Source organism: Cheilinus undulatus, linkage group 18 (genome assembly GCF_018320785.1).
Source record: "Cheilinus undulatus linkage group 18, ASM1832078v1, whole genome shotgun sequence".
Lineage (NCBI taxonomy): Eukaryota > Metazoa > Chordata > Actinopteri > Labriformes > Labridae > Cheilinus > Cheilinus undulatus.
In genome coordinates, this window is record NC_054882.1 from 9,370,086 (window position 1) to 9,385,983 (window position 15,898).

The following is a 15,898-nucleotide window of genomic DNA, read 5'->3' on the forward strand; positions in this document are numbered from 1 at the left end:
TCAAAGACAGCTTTTTTTTTTTTTTTTTTTTTTTACTAATGTTTACTGAAGCATCAACCTTTTCAATAATGGGAGCATTTAGTTGATATTGTAAGTGCAGTGTTGACGGATTTAAATTGTTTGAAAACTGTGGTGCTTAACAAGAATGCACAATATTATTGGCACATTATTGCTACTTATTATTGATAAATAATCTTATGGAAAGATCTGAAAATTTCTGCTGTACATACTGGTAGAGTGTCTGAATTTACCACAGCGTTTCACTTTATAAGATAAAGAATTAAGTTTATGACATTTAGGCTGAACCAAGAAATCTTCTACCTCAGATGAAGTTTTTAGAAATAGAAATAGAATTTGAAGAATATGTGTTTTTGTTATTTGTAGTACTATTGTAGGTACTTTGTAAGGACAAAAAAGGTGTGAATATATCTGAGTTGTATTCATATCTGCTAAAATTATTTAGGAAGCATCGTCACATCAGGTATCAGAAAAAATAAATCCACATCCTGCATCCCTAGCTCTAAAACTTCGCATGTCAAGAACCCAATAAAAACACAACTTAAACTACACGAACCCTCATTTCCCAGACTCTCCCATGCATTTTTGTGTTCTCAGTGGTTTTATTAAAGAGGGCTGATAATACTCATGAGAAACATCAATGCACATTTGTTATTGTGATAATTTTCGATGGAATTAACCTGAAAATAAAGTACTCGTTGTTCCCTGGAACCCTTCATGGACCCCTTGAGGTCCATAAAACCCTATTTTAAAAGAGTGGCAGACAAATCTGTGTGAGTTTGATCGAAAGCTGAAGTTCAGAGAAGAGGACCAGTAATAGCCGCATGCTGCCCAGTGAACAAAGCCTGTTGCTTAATGTAGACTTTATTTTGTAGAGACTTACATGTACTCAGATTACTGTATTTGAGTAGTTTTTGGGGCACTTGCGCACATTTTGAAATCAGTACTTTATAACTTCTACATAAGTAAGTTTTAACCAGAGTAAATGTTCATGCCTGTGACTTTAGGTGCTTCTAAAGGAAACAGTGCAAATTTTGAATCAATATTCATTGCCTTCCTATGAGGTTGACTCTGCTTTATTCAATTTGAGTTTAGTTTTTATTTTGTAAAAATGCATTTTTTTTAATTTCGTTATTATTAGTTTTACTGTTTATTTTAGTTTTTCTTTTTGGATGGATGTCTTGGCTGAGGGAACATCATACTTTTTAAAAAACATATTGTAACCGGCTATTTATTTTTAGATGATGCTTCAGTGCAAATTCAGGTGTAAAAGTACCACTGTGAAGTCTTAACCAATCAAATCAGGCAATTTTAAACTCCCCAGACTTGGGGGTATGTGCCAGTCAGTATGGTTGTGTCAAAGACTAAAACTAAGGATATTTTGTCATTATTTTTATTTTATTTTAGTTAGTTTTGTAAGTGCACTATAATTTCTTTTTTTGTAAAGCTTAGTTTTTTCATTTAGTTTCAATTAACCAAAATATTTCTTCAAGCCTTAGTTATTTAGTTAGTTTTAGTTAACTATTATAACCTTGGGGGAGACCCACCATGCCACAGATTTTCAAGAGTTACTGCAACTCTGTCATTTTGTAAAACAATAAACACTTTTGACAGTGTAGTTTAACTGCATGAAATGTGGACAAATATACACTTTTAAAGTGTTACATCTAACTCATTGTCATAGAACAGTGATAGTGCTTTGACATAACATCTTAGATATTTCTATGGATAACTGGCCCAACAAGTAGCTTCAAAATGTACCGCATTCAGAGCAGCTTCAGTTAAATCTGACAGCTTTCGCTGCTGTAAAAACATCATCAATCTGATGTCAGGTTTGGATGGGCTGAGGTTTATTGCTCCAGCTGCCAGAGACAGGTCCACTACAGAAAAGACAACAGAGACCATCTCATACCACCACAGGAACAAAAAATAGTCCAGAATCCATTACAGCTCTGAGTCAGTTTGGGGTTTTGAGGGAAGGGCGCAGCTTCCCCGCAGCTGAATGATAACACTTTAATACTATTCATGCGTCCCCACTCCTGCATTTGATTGAATGGAGCAAGTTCACGGCCTTTCTCTGGGGGTGGTCGGAGTAATTCTGTTTAAAGTGGGGAACAGAAGTAGAAGTAGGCGAGCCGGGTCGAGGTAAAGTGGGTACAGAAATAAAGCAAACCATTGCTCTCCATCACAGAACGACTCCTGGGCTGTTTGAGCATCACAGATTAATTCTGCTCAACAGTGAAAGAGAATTTGAGGTGGATTTTTTTAACCTTAAACAGCCTCTTTTTTTGCCATGGAGAGCTTGCCTGAAGGGTTGTATGGGAATGTTGTCAATTTTTTTGCGCATTTTAGACGGTGTGCAGGAGTTTTTCTACAAGTTTTAATACTTAAAAACAAGAACTTATCAAACACTGGATGCCTAGGACGTGTATTTTTCTTGTTGATATGCTTGTATTTTCACTAGAATCATATCAAAGTTTGAAATTTTGGTATCGTGACAACCATTCTTGCCTTGGCTGAGTGTTAGCAGAAACCTGGAGCAGTGACGGCGAGTGCTGCAGACGTATCATTACATGGTCTGTGTGCATGTGTGTTGGAGAGGGGGGGGTCAGCCTGGATCTTATTACCAGCTGGCTCTACCAGCTTTCCACTGGACTGCTCCTTAAATGCAGCCTCTGACTTCAAAAGATATTCGACTCCACTGTCACAGCCAGAGCATGAAGCTCTTCTTTTGTCTCCTGGCCACGCTGGAAAGATGATTCCTCCTAATTTTTCTCTTAAATGAGCTTCTCTAGCAAAGTGAAATAAATTTAAGGATAAAAATTCTCTCTCCAGCTGGACCCCTGCCAGGCTGCTTCATGACAAAAGCAGGTGTGCAGTTTTCATCTTCTTAGCTGAATCCACAGTATTTTCCATAAAGTTTATGATATACTACACTGTAAGAGTTTCTCACAGACATTTGAGAAGCAAAAAGGGGGTTGAGGAGCGAGCTTGTGATTGGAAAGCTGCCCATTGAAATCCTTTCGCCAGCTGCGAAAATCTGGACGGAGACGCTGAATGAGAAACAGGCTGCTTGGAGGCACACTTGAGCTAAATGCTAATCCTCAAGTTCTCCAGTGGAGCTAATTAGCAGCCAGCAGGAGGAGACTGGTTTTACTGGGAGGCTCACAGGTGCAGGGATGTTTAAATCTGAATGAATTCAAAGCAGGGTATTTGGTCAAAGAAGAAACTGGATTTTCTTTGGTCTGAACCAAAGCAGAGGAAATGATTTGGTTGCTTTTTTGTTTACTTCCTGCTTAGACAGAAGCAAAGCGGGCCTGTAAACAAAGTCACATGAACATACAAGCAGGCTGTTTGGCCAAATGTCTGTCCAATAAAGTGCCATCCTGAGAGGGTTTTAGCAGCTGGGCAGGAGAGCCGAACAGATTTGATATGTCCCTGAAACTGTAGTTTGATAGACTGCCATGTTTTTCAGTTAATAACACATTATACCAAAGCTGGATGTTCATATTACAAGGGATTAAAATGCATGAATCTCGCAGGAAGTGTAAAGCTAACAAACAGTAGTAAACAATAGAATACAGAACAATACGAGCACTAAAGTGAGCACATGATTGAAGATTCAGACACTCCACCAACATTGGAGCGTCTGAATCTTGAATCAGGATTTTTTACAGAAAAAAGTGTGGATTTATGGGTACTAAACACTTTTATGTGATATAACCTGAGGTGAGGATGCTCCCACAATCACATGCACAAATACATTGACTGTGTATTAATATGGACAGTTCATCTCTGTTCCCTCTATCTTAAAAAGTGAAGCCACAATTCCCCTGATGGGGGCTGCCATGTTGGGCTTGTGATGTTATTCTGAGCCCAGATATACTTGGAATGAAGCTGGCAGATGGAACTGATGATTTGACGCCCCATCCCTTTTTATTTTACCATGACTTAACAGGTCCCTTGAGATTAAGATCTTTTTCCGAGGAAAGACAGCAAACCAGAGGAACATCAAAATACAACAAACATGACGTACAAACATGAGAGACAAAGAAAAGGATATAAACATCTAAATAAAGCAATCACATTTTTATTTAAATGGTCTTATTTTTAGAATGATCCAATGAAACTAGATTTTTAGATGTAGGGTGTTCAGCAAGTTATTCTTCTTATGCCATGTAGTAAAATAAGCAAAGGCTTTTCTACCCAGCTCAGAACAAACCCTGCGTACTGGTGAGAAATCCACCTGTTAAAAAGAAGCTGAAAACTTCTGTTGGTTTCCAACAAGAGTCTTCATAAATGCAAGTTTATTTTAACAGTAGTGAGTGACAAAGACTGTAATTTTCCTTGCGTTTCAACATGACCTGACAGATTGGAAATGTCTCACATCTATCAGAGCAACAGCCCATAGTCTGTGTTCAGGAAGGGCAGAACCTTTGGAAAAACCTTGGATGGTAATCAGGTGAACATCCTGTCCTTGTCATTCATTATGAGCCAATCAGAGCAGATGCTATCACTGCGAACTACTTATGAGGCTTCTGCTGGTGAAGAAAACTCGAAGAACAAAAACAACTTTTCCACTAAGAGCATCTGAGCTATTCGCTCTATCAGGAGTGATTGTGTACTGGCTTGTGGTGCAACTATACCCCACCCGTAGCTATCGCAAAATCATACAGAGACCGGTCAGGAGAAGAACAAAAACATGTTTTCCATGCAGAAAAGCTGTCAGTGTGGTTCTTTGCTCTTCTATTTATAAAGAAATGTTGTCCAGTTCTGATAAAAACTGCCACTCTGGTATAACTACATCTAAGCTAATAGCCATACTAATTGCCAGTGTATACCAGCTTGCAGTACAACTAAACCCCATCCTTAAATGACACTGATTGGTCTGTCCATTCTCAGACTGGGCACAGACGTTTCAGATTGTAAGACTGATCTGCCTGATGACAGGCATGGAATCTGGCCAATCTAATGGATTTGCAAGGCTAATTTCCACTTTGATGATTTAGTTGAGAACACTGCAAGGAGACAGAGTATAGAAATAGAACATTAAAAAAAAGTTGTGAAAAATGAACTCTTGGTAGTAAATCATCTTGGTTATAATTAATCCAGGGTTGACAAAACATGATTTAAGATGAATTTCAACTTCATAGTGTGACACATTGTCCCATCTGATAACATGGAGGAGGCAGGGTTTATGACCTATACCACAGCTGTCCAGCAGAGGGAGCTCTAAATATTTAGACCTCACCTTTTTTTGTCCGTCTTAACTTTCTTATAGGTTTAAAAATCCTTTTAAATTTGGTATTTTGACACCAACGAATTTTTAAAAACAAAAACTTCTTGAATAAAGAAGATGGACGTGATTTAGTTTAGGAGTTTTTTCTTTATTTATGCTAAAAGTAAGCCTGTGCAGTAAGTGAGTGCCTGAATCTTGCAAGTGGAAGACAGAACAGCCCATAAGGAAAAGCTACAATGATTTACTAAACAGGCTATCCTATTTATGTAATCTAATCTGCGATCCCTGGCAAAATGTCCTTGTTATGTAATGCATTTGTAATGTATTGTGTTGTGTTGTGTTGTGTTTGTGTTGTGCATGTTCTCTGTCTTTGTCTTTGTAGTGCAATAAAAATGTAAATGGAATATAAACACAGAAACAAACAAATGCAGGAGATACAATCTGAACATGCCCCTACACGATCACATACATCTGATAAGTCTTCATTCGAATTCACAGAATGTAAACTACTCTCCTGTCCCTGCAGACCCGTGCCTGTACATTCCCCGCTTTGCTCAGCTGTTGGAGTTTGGAGAAAAAAATCATGAAGTCTCAATGACGGCGATGAGGCTGGTGCAGAGGATGAAGAGGGACTGGATGCACACAGGGAGAAGGCCGTCAGGACTCTGTGGAGCAGGTAACCGTTCACAGAGATTGCATTGTATTGGTTATCCTATATATGCACTGTTAATAAGTGAGTGTAATTAGCAACATCTAACTTTTAAACTGAATCAAATGATTGCAAAATAGTCACTTTTAGTTTATATTAGCATGTGAGCTAACATGACAGTGTAGCATGAGATTTAAACCACCTTGATTTTTGAATACCTATTTTCACTCTTGTACTCTTCACACTTATAGGGTTTTCATACTTTAACTTCACACGGGGTATTAACTTTAGCCTGACTCAAACTCCCTGTAGGTTGGGCAATATAGTGACAACATGGAAAACGTCATCACCCTGCCCCGTTTAAATATTCCACACTAATACCTGCTGTTCTCATATGTTTGCTCTTTTCCTTCTGCAGACATTTGTAGCACAAGTCAAGTTTATTTGCATAGATTAGTTCAGCAACAATGTGATTTAAAGTGCTTTACACTTTAAATAATCACATAATGACAAATAACTAAAATCCAGCTGTTTTCTTTGGACCAAAGCTCATTAAAATGGACTGAGGCAATATGGAAAACTGTTCTGTGGTCGGCTGGAGCAAAAATTTAAATTCTTTTTTGCAAACACGGATGCTGTGTCCTTCGGACTAAAGAGGAGAGGGACCATCCAGCTTTTTATCAGAACACATTTCAAAATCCTTCATCTCTGATGGTACAGGGTTGAATTAGTGCCTATGGCGTGGGCAGCTTCCACATCTGGAAAGGCACCATCAATGCTGAAAAGTAGATGTTTTAGAGCAACATATGCTCCCATCCAGGCAAATGCTCTTTCAGGGAAGGCCTTGCATATTTCAAAACAATGCTAACTCGAATACAGCATCCATCACAACAGCATGACTTCGCAGTGGAAGAGACTGAGTGCTGAAGTGGCCTGGCTGCAGGCCTTTCACCATAATGAAACATTTGGAACAACATAAAACCAAAAAAGACTTAAAGGACTGTTGAGCAGCTAGAATCCTACATCAGACAAGAATGGGACAACATTCATCTCACAAAACTCAAGCAACTGGTCTCCTCACTTTCCTCAGGTTTACAGACTGTTGCTAAAAGAAGAGGAGTTGCTACAAAATGGTAAACATGATCCTGTCCCTACTTTTTTTAGATGTGTTGTTGCCATCAAAATTAAAATGAGCTGATAAATTTATGAAATGGTAAAATGTCTGTTTCAACATCTGATGTGTTGCTTCTGTTCTACTGTGAATCAAATATGGGTTTATGAGATTTGTAAACCATTGTATTCTGTTTGTAATTACATTGTACACAGCGCCCCAACTTTTTTGGAATTGGGGTTGTCCGGTTTAAACAGCAGCTTTTTGGCACATCCTCACAGGGTTAAATCAGCTTCTTTACTCCTCTAACAGCCTTTCAAAAACTCCTAACCAGCCCTAGCTGCTCTGGTCATTGTACACAATAGCAGAACCCTGACCTCTGATCTCTTCCTGTAGGAGGCGAGTGAAATGAGAATTTTCCTTTTTCACTGATCAATAATGTTGCACATGAACATCACCCCCAGGTCAAGGAAGGTTTGAACAGGAAGGGCTTATCCACAGAATGATCCTGTAGCTCTGAACCTGAGTGTTCTCTGGCAGTGGAGTTACCAGATGGATTTGGGCGTTTGCTGATTGTCCACCAAAGACACTTGTGGGTGAGGCAAACCTGCCAGCACCTGCCTAAACCTACCACAGTTTGTCTGGTGCTGATTTCACACCCTGCCCATCACGCTCTTTGTGTGAGCTGATGTGAAACAGCTGAGCTCAAAGCTCCTCTCCCCTCGCTTCGTTTCTGTTTCTGTCAACCTGAATACACTCGCTTTTGATGCATCACCAGCCGAGGCGTCCTGAAATGGAATCACTGGCCTCCTCTGCTCCCTGCATGTTTACTCTCACGGTTTCAATTTTCGTCTTTCCCTGTTCCTCTGCTGCATTGCCTGAATAATTAATTGCTTATCATGAATCATTGAGAGGGATAGAGTCAGATGGAAAAGTTTGTTCCCAAATATGATGCAAATACCGCTGATGGTGAATGAGAAACATGCATCTGCAGAAATGTCTTTAGGGTAGAGATGTAGGATTTGCATCATGTTCAGGCTATGGTTATCTCTGCATTAAGAAAAGTAACTAAAACTCTTGTGGAGGTTTGTGGTTTCAAGGTGAGAGCAGGAAAGTGTTTGAGAAGTCTTCAGGCAAGCTAAAAGCCACCACTTCACTCCTAAAGGCTGTTAGGAGTGTGCATGTAGAAGTAGGAGCATGCATCTATCTTTTAACAGGCTCTTGAGCGAGGCAACTCTAATGACGGTTATATAAGTGTTCCCCTTCAAGGCTCGCGCTGAGTTTCATTGCATAATATTAGTGTTGTTGTTACTCCTTCTTTTTTAACTGTTTTTGTGTGTGGGCGGCTGTTGTCCTGTAGGATCTGTCCTGTAGAGTTAAAGGTGATCATGCAGAGACACCTTAAAACCAAAAACGACATCAGACTGTAAGGCTAAATCCTTGCCTTTCTATGTTTTATCTCTGTGTGTATCAGTACATGTTAAAATGGAAGCTTAATAATACAGTTGGGGTCTTTAATATTTGGGAAGCAACACATTATTGTTGTACATCTTTTACTACCACAATAGTAGAAAATGGTAGATGCTCTAAAACCTCTATATAATTTTCAGCATTGATGGAGCCTTTCCAGATGTGTAAGCTGCCCACGCCATAGGCACTAATGCAACCCCATACCATCAGAGATGCAGGCACATAACTATGCCCAGATACAAGCAGGATGGTCCCTCTCCTCTTTAGGACACAGCGCCTGTGGTTTTCAAAAAAAGTCAAATTTTGATTCATGTGACCACAGAACAGTTTTCCATATTGCCTCAAGCCATTTTGAATAAGCTTTGGTCAAGAGAAGCTGACTGCGTTTCTGGATCTGTATTTAAACTTATTGTTATTATCTTGTGTAAATCCATTGAATCAGTGGATTTCAAATAAAATCCAATCCAAATCAAATCAAAATGTAAAATTTGTGTCATTGTCCAAATCCTCAAAAACTGAAAGAAATCTCAGAAAGCAACACATCATCCCGCTAAAGAAATTCAAGAACAGAAACAAAAATCATTGACATCTTTCACCCTGGAAATTGTTACAAAGCAATTTCTAAGGCTTTGGGGCTCCAGTGATCCATGATGAGAGCCATTATCCACAAACCTGGATATTTGTCATGCAGGTGAAAACTGTCTTGCAGGATCACTATACCGCAGAGCACCAGCTGCCATGACACAAAAATACCAAACAGGAAATCACAACGATAACAAAGATGACATTTTAAAATCGGCACGGCAGCTAGTGAAGAAACTGAGCTGAACCGCCCGTTTGCACCACCGTCTCACTTCAAGTGTGTGAAGTGACATGAGATACCATTGGTTATGAATTACCACAATACTAATGAAAATCGATTGATTGAGTGAAATAATATTTCCCAGTTTGAACGTTGTTTAACATCATCTTCTTGTGTTTTTTTAGCTCTTCTTGTTGCTGCTCGTATGCACAACTTTCGTCGAACCCTCAAAGAAATTGTCAGCATTGTAAAAGTGTGTGAAAGCACGCTACGAAAAAGGTGCGTAACAAATGCCTGGCGTTTTTTTTTGTTTTGGATTTATCTGGTTTCAAAGCTTACCACTTTGGTAATTAACTTGGTTTAAGATGGCAAAAGTGTCTTCAGGTATTGAATTAATAATTTGGACTCCACTCTCCCTGTTGAACCATTTCCTGTTAGATTGACAGAGTTTGAGGACACGCCCACTAGTCAACTGACCATCGAAGAGTTCATGAAGGTGGATCTTGACCAGGAGTGTGACCCTCCCTGCTTTAAAGAAGGTCTAAGGAAGAAAAAAGCACAGCAGGTATGGATTTTTATGTCCACTATAACACAAAAATCAGGTGAGTTTTAAAAAGAGCACAAATTTTAAGATTCCAATGTTGCGTATTGGAAGAAGAGACATTCACAGCCTCGGTTTGTCCTCGGTTTCTCGGTGTTTATAAATGTTGATGAATTATGCTGCTTTTGAAATTACCTGTTTCCCCTTAAGGCATTATTAAAATTTGATCTTATATTTTTTGATGATTACACCTGCCCTAAGGCTTTCTCCAATAATTAATGAAGGATATTAACCTCTAAAGTAGAAAGAGTCAAAGATCAGTGTGCTGTTAGTCCACAAATCACAGAGGGAGAGCAGGCTGGGCTTTTTATCTAATTCTGGCAGAATCAAAGCTGAAAAGGTTGAGAACCTCTGCTTAGGAACATTTTGGTTTTAGTTAGATTTAATGTTAATACACTCTGTTTCCTGTAAAGGTTAAACACACGAGGTGCAGAGCATTAATCAGTGAGCTTCAGAGGCATTGTTAGTCTACTCTGTTTCTCACAATGATGGACTTAGTGCTATATTGTTTTTTTTCCTTAATTCTCTAACATGCAGTACATTGTGTTTGTCATAACAAATGCATATCAATAGCAAACATTGGTTATTGGTCTCATGCATTAATAATGATTGATATCGGTCCTGAAAAACCATTATCATTCAGCCCTTAATTGTAACCTATCTTATCCAATTGCATGGAATTGTATCGTGTTGTATCATATTGCATCGTACTGACATACATACACATGGTATCGTGAATTATTTCTCATCATGTCAGTTTATATTGTATCATATTGTATCAAATATGTTTGATATTTACACTCAAAGATTCGAGAGGCTCAGACTTGATTGCTGCTGGTAAAATGTTTGTCTTGACACCACACACTAGAGAACTGGTTCAACAAATAACTGCTTGTGACAACCTTTGGATTCTGTTTAACTTTATGTTGCTTTGGAAATTAAGCACAACTCTCTTGTTTCTTTTTTTAGTTTGAGACCAATCATGCAGATGGAGTTCAATCGTTAGATTGCTGTTGATTTCCGTCACTCAGTACCAGTGTTTATTTACGATCATAAGTTTTGGTTTAAAGCTTTGAAAACTTGAAGGTAGAGTTTGATGAGTGGTTGAGTTTGTTTAAGAGTTTATTCCTGTTATTCCTTGGCTTTTAGTTGCTTCTCACTATGGAGTTAAAACATGAATGTAAAGGGTTTCTTGAAGTTAAAAGGCCGAAGAAAAATATTTTTGTTCACATCAACTTTCACAGAAAAGACTTTGTGTGTTTGTCACTCACCGCATTCTCTTCTTCATCTGCATCTCATGCCAACAGCACCAAATTCAAACTCAGACTTGATGCTTTTGTACTTTTAGGAAGAAAATGTACTCCTGGAAGAAAAGGCAGCATCTGTCAACCACCCACAGCCGTCGTGTTGTGATGTTCTGTTATTCAGAGACGTTTCTCTGTGTAATCATTTCACCCTGCTCTCAGTGTTGGATCAGGGAAAAGCTTTCACTCTTTGATTCAACCTCTCGCTTTTGTCTTTCTCCCTCTAGCTGGAGATTGAGCTGAAGAAAAAGATGGGTGATGTTGAAGGTATGAAGGCGATGTCCTTGTATGTTTGCCAACACATCACAGACACTTTGACTCTGGGGCTGCTTGCTTTGCTTTCAGTTTTTCAGCATAATTTTGCAAAGACAAAAGTTTCATTGCATTTGATCTGCTTCTTCATTACTTTCATAATGTGCTTCTGACATAGGCTAAATACAGATCAGAGTGGATGGTTAAAGTGAAGAAATCAGCTAAAGCGCTGCAATGCATGCAGAGGAAATGGGCCTCTTTTTAACCCCAGTACAACATATAATTAAGCAAACATTATGCTACAGCACTAACATATGATATTGCAATTTCAGAATGTGTAATTTAAGGGTAACCAGTTTTCAAAGGACCAAGAACACAGAACAAGTATAATTTCTGTTTTCCTGTGTTCCTGTGTGTATCCTCTGCAGTCTTTTTTTAGGAAGATTTGCATTTCAAATTCAACTTTTCAGAGTTTCATGTAACTTTGGCCAAGTTTGCAAAGAACCTGATAGTCTAATGAGAGTTGGTTTGAAAGCCAATGCAGGTTAAAACTTCTGAATAAGGCTGAATAATTTCAAGCAGAATGCACTAAGTTATGCACAAACTGCAGCTCAGGTCAAGACTCACTCTGATTTACCCTGTTTTTAATTTTTGTCTTCAACAGATGAAATTCAAAGCTACCAGGATGAAATCGATGCAGAGCTGGAGAGCTGTAGACCCAAACTTAGAGGAGTTTATGCTGCCTACTCTAAAGAAAGTGCAGGACAGAACGGTATGTTGTTAACTTACTATTGGTCCTCTCCATGTCTTCTTAGTGATACTAATACTAAGATCAGAATGTTCAGTCTCCTATCAAACACAAATATAAGAAAATTAGACAGGATCTATCTCAATCATTGATGTTGCTCTGCCTGTTTGCATCTGAATGCTCCACTTTCTTCTGTTGTGCTTTTCTCGTTCTATATCTAATTTTTTTGCATCTCCCACTTTTGTCATTCTGCATCTCTCCTCTCTTCTTCTCTCTCTCTTGTTTTTTATGCCCATCCCTCCCTTTTTCTTCATCTCCCTCTTTTCTCTTTTTGTGTCTCCCTCTCTTTCAGCATTTTCCTCCTCTCTCTATGAATCATCTGCTCTTACTCTGCATTTCCCTTCTCTCTCTGCATTTCTCTCTTCATCTCACTCTTTTGTCTTCCTGCATCTCCACTTCTGCATTCCTCTTCTCAATCTGCATATCCCTGTTTACTCTTTCTACATCCCCCTCTTCTCTCTTTTTGCATTTCTTCTCTCCATCTGCATTTCCCTCATTTCTCTTTATCCCCTTCTTTCTACTTCCTGCATTTTCTTCTGTCTTTCTGAATCATGAACATCTTTTTTACTTCATCTCCCTGGTCTCTTTTCCCGCATCTCCCTCTCGTTTTCTGCATTTCCTGCTTCTCTCTTCCTGCATATTCATTTTCTCTTTTTCCTATATTTCCCTTTGTCTTTTTCTGCATTTCCCTTCTATCTCTGTCTCAATCTCCCTCTTTTCTCATTCTGCACCTTCTTTTTGCCTTTTTGTCTTTTCTTGCTCTGCATCTTCTTCTGCTCTCATTTTTCTATTTTTCTTCTGCCCTTACCCTTTCCTCTCTGTCTATATTTCTCTCGTCTCTCTCTTCATATCCCTCTGTCTCTCCCTGTGTCTCCGCCACTTTCTGCTTTTTCCCCTTCTGTCTTTGTGGATCATTAATGTCTTTTTCCTCATCTCCCTCTCTTTTTTCTGCATTCGCCTCTTCTCTCTTTCCTCATCTCCTTCTTCTTTTTACATTTCTTTCTTCTGTTACAAAGCATTTCCATTTTCTTTGTGTCTGCATCTTACTTCTCTCTCTCCCTGTATCTAACTCGTCTCATTTTCTGCATTTCCCTCTTGTCTCTTTCTGCGTCTGTCTCCTTATATTCTCCTCTTCCCTTTTTCTGAATCCTTAACCTCTCTCTTTCTGCATCTCTCCTCTCTCTGCATCTCCCTCCACCCTTTTACAACCCCAACACAGATTCAGCGGATGGAAAGCTGTTGTACCTCATTTTACAGCAGCTGAAGCTGTGCAATCCTTTATTGTTCATTTCTTTTTAAAAGTCTTACACTTTAGTTTACTGATGAAGAATTTCCTTGATGACAGGTAGAATGAAGTCACTGGTATGTGATCTGTAATAACTTTTAGCCTTTGGCCAGGAGCATCACACTGTGAGGTAGCATCATAGCTCATAGGTATCTGTAGTAAATCTAACCTTCTTCCAGTCCATTAGTTCTGATATTAAATGTTCTCCATCACTTTTGCAGAGATCAGGCACATAATTAACACGATGACAAAATGTGTACCATGGTTCCAGGTTTTGTCCCTTTCAAAACATCACTGGGAAGTTACTTGTTTCTTTGCAAGGCAGCCCACAAAGTTTGTCCTGTTCCATCAGCCTTTGTCTAAATTCATAGTCATGCATGCACTTGCTGTAAACATCGAAGAGCATAGAATTAAGCCTTATATATCAGCCTTATGGATTGGCCCATTACTCAATCTAGCTATCTGAGTCAGGATCAGACCGATGTCCCATACAAGGATCTGATCAGGGCATCCCTTTTTTTTAGATTATTTTTGGGCCTTTTTGCTTTTATTTGATTGGACAGCCGAAGAGTGAAACTTGGGGAGAGAGAATGCTTTTTGCACAGCAGTTACCACTGTATTAGGCAAAGTAAAATGCTTAAATCAGTGTATTATGAAGCTAATTTGCTGCTCAGAATACAGCACTGACTCATCAAGTTGAAATGAGTTTCACAATCATATCCTGACTAGACTAAAACATCATAAAATTGCCACCATAAAAGCGATCAAACCTTTTATTTCTGATAAGAAAATGGCTTTAGGTCAAACTCCTCGTCTTGTACTGCTCTGTTAAAGTGGATCAAAGAGTAGAAAATTTGTTTCTCAGCTTATTATTCATTAAACTGTGCCGTTATCTGTTATGTAATAATCATCACAGACACATTTTGGTGTGAGTGGCTGTTGCTGCAGACTTGTTAATGATTTTGTAACACGATAGTTGAGGACTTAAATGATGTGTCACAGCATTAAAATAATTATAGCACAATAACAGAGACAGCTGTTAAGTTTAACATGAAGTGGGATGCCCAAATAAAAACATAACAAGAGCAAACAGCAGCATTTTAATGTTTAATGATGCTTTTATTTAGAAAGGTTGTGAAGCCAGAGCACCTGTTAGTGCTCACACACAAACACAAACAGGCGGCCCACCCAGAGAGGAGCACCCACATCGGAGTGGACTCCCTGTCACTCTGTCTCTTTATCTGCTTCTACCTTTGGCTCTTTATCTCTGGCCCTCTGTCTCGCTCTGTTTCTGTTTCTCTCCCTCTCTCACACACACGCTCATCGTCCCCCTCTGTTTTCACACAGCGGGGGTTGCGGGCTGTCACTGATTTCAGCCGTGTTGCTCTTCCAGCTGCTTTCAGATCCGACGGCATTTTGTTTCTTCCTAAACTGATAACGGAGTTTCTTTTCTGTCTTGTGGGCTGAGGTTTTTTTTGTTTGGACTTTTTAATTATCGCTGATTAAAGGACACTTTTAATTAGATACCAAGAAGCAATTATTGTGTCTGTCTGTGATTATTTATCACCATTTTTATTTCCCTTTCTGACTGGGAAAACAAAATAAATTAATTTTACCCTTGGCATTTTATGTCAGTATCTTACATTATTGCTAGAGTAGTTGTTCTGAATGTAGTGATGATGTTTCGTCCATTAATAAGTTTTAATTAGTAGCATGGGAATCAGGAAACTCTCATATATAATTATAGCAAGCTAATTACACAGTCTGACCATAAACTGCAGCTCTCTGCTGCTTATTCAATCAGCCGAGAGAACCGAGGAGTCAGGAACTGTATAAGATACAGCAGTAAAGGTGAGACTAACTGTGCTCATAATGACTGAAAATAGGTGCTCTAGCTCCCACTTTGTCACTGTTGAGTGACCTTTTTAGTTACAAGACATTCTGATTGCTAACATTTATCATTATCATCTGACATTTAATAGACTGTTCAGGCAAATTTATTAATAATAAGAAGTCAAAACTCAACTTTTCTTTCACTTTTTTTTACACAGAGGAACAGAAATTAACAGTAAAAGATAGAATTTCGATCAGTTAATCAGTCAATTGAGTTTTATTCATTTATGGCTGATTCATTTGTTTTTATCCCTTGACAAAAAGAGCAATAAGACCAAACATTAATCCACCATGAGCACAACAGTTAACTAGTGCTATTACTTAGTTCAATTTTGATTTATTAATCCCAGAAAAAAATAAAGCCATTTAAAACTAGAAAAGCACTCAGAGAGTGCAGACCTCTGCCATCAGCCCTATCTCCCAATAGTGAAGAATCCTTTAAAAACATTCCTGGATCCAGACAGTG

General features: G+C 38.7%; 1 protein-coding gene across 1 annotated transcript in view; it reads left to right on the plus strand.

Moving 5' to 3' along the window:
• LOC121526144 (transcription factor IIIB 90 kDa subunit-like) overlaps window positions 1-15,898 on the plus strand; it is a 178,264-nt gene that overhangs the window by 46,654 nt on the left and 115,712 nt on the right. The window contains exons 7-11 of the mRNA XM_041812554.1: window positions 5,784-5,933; window positions 9,475-9,568; window positions 9,728-9,854; window positions 11,422-11,461; window positions 12,111-12,218. Coding sequence (XP_041668488.1) covers window positions 5,784-5,933; window positions 9,475-9,568; window positions 9,728-9,854; window positions 11,422-11,461; window positions 12,111-12,218 — 519 coding nt within the window. The remainder of the gene's footprint in view (window positions 1-5,783; window positions 5,934-9,474; window positions 9,569-9,727; window positions 9,855-11,421; window positions 11,462-12,110; window positions 12,219-15,898) is intronic.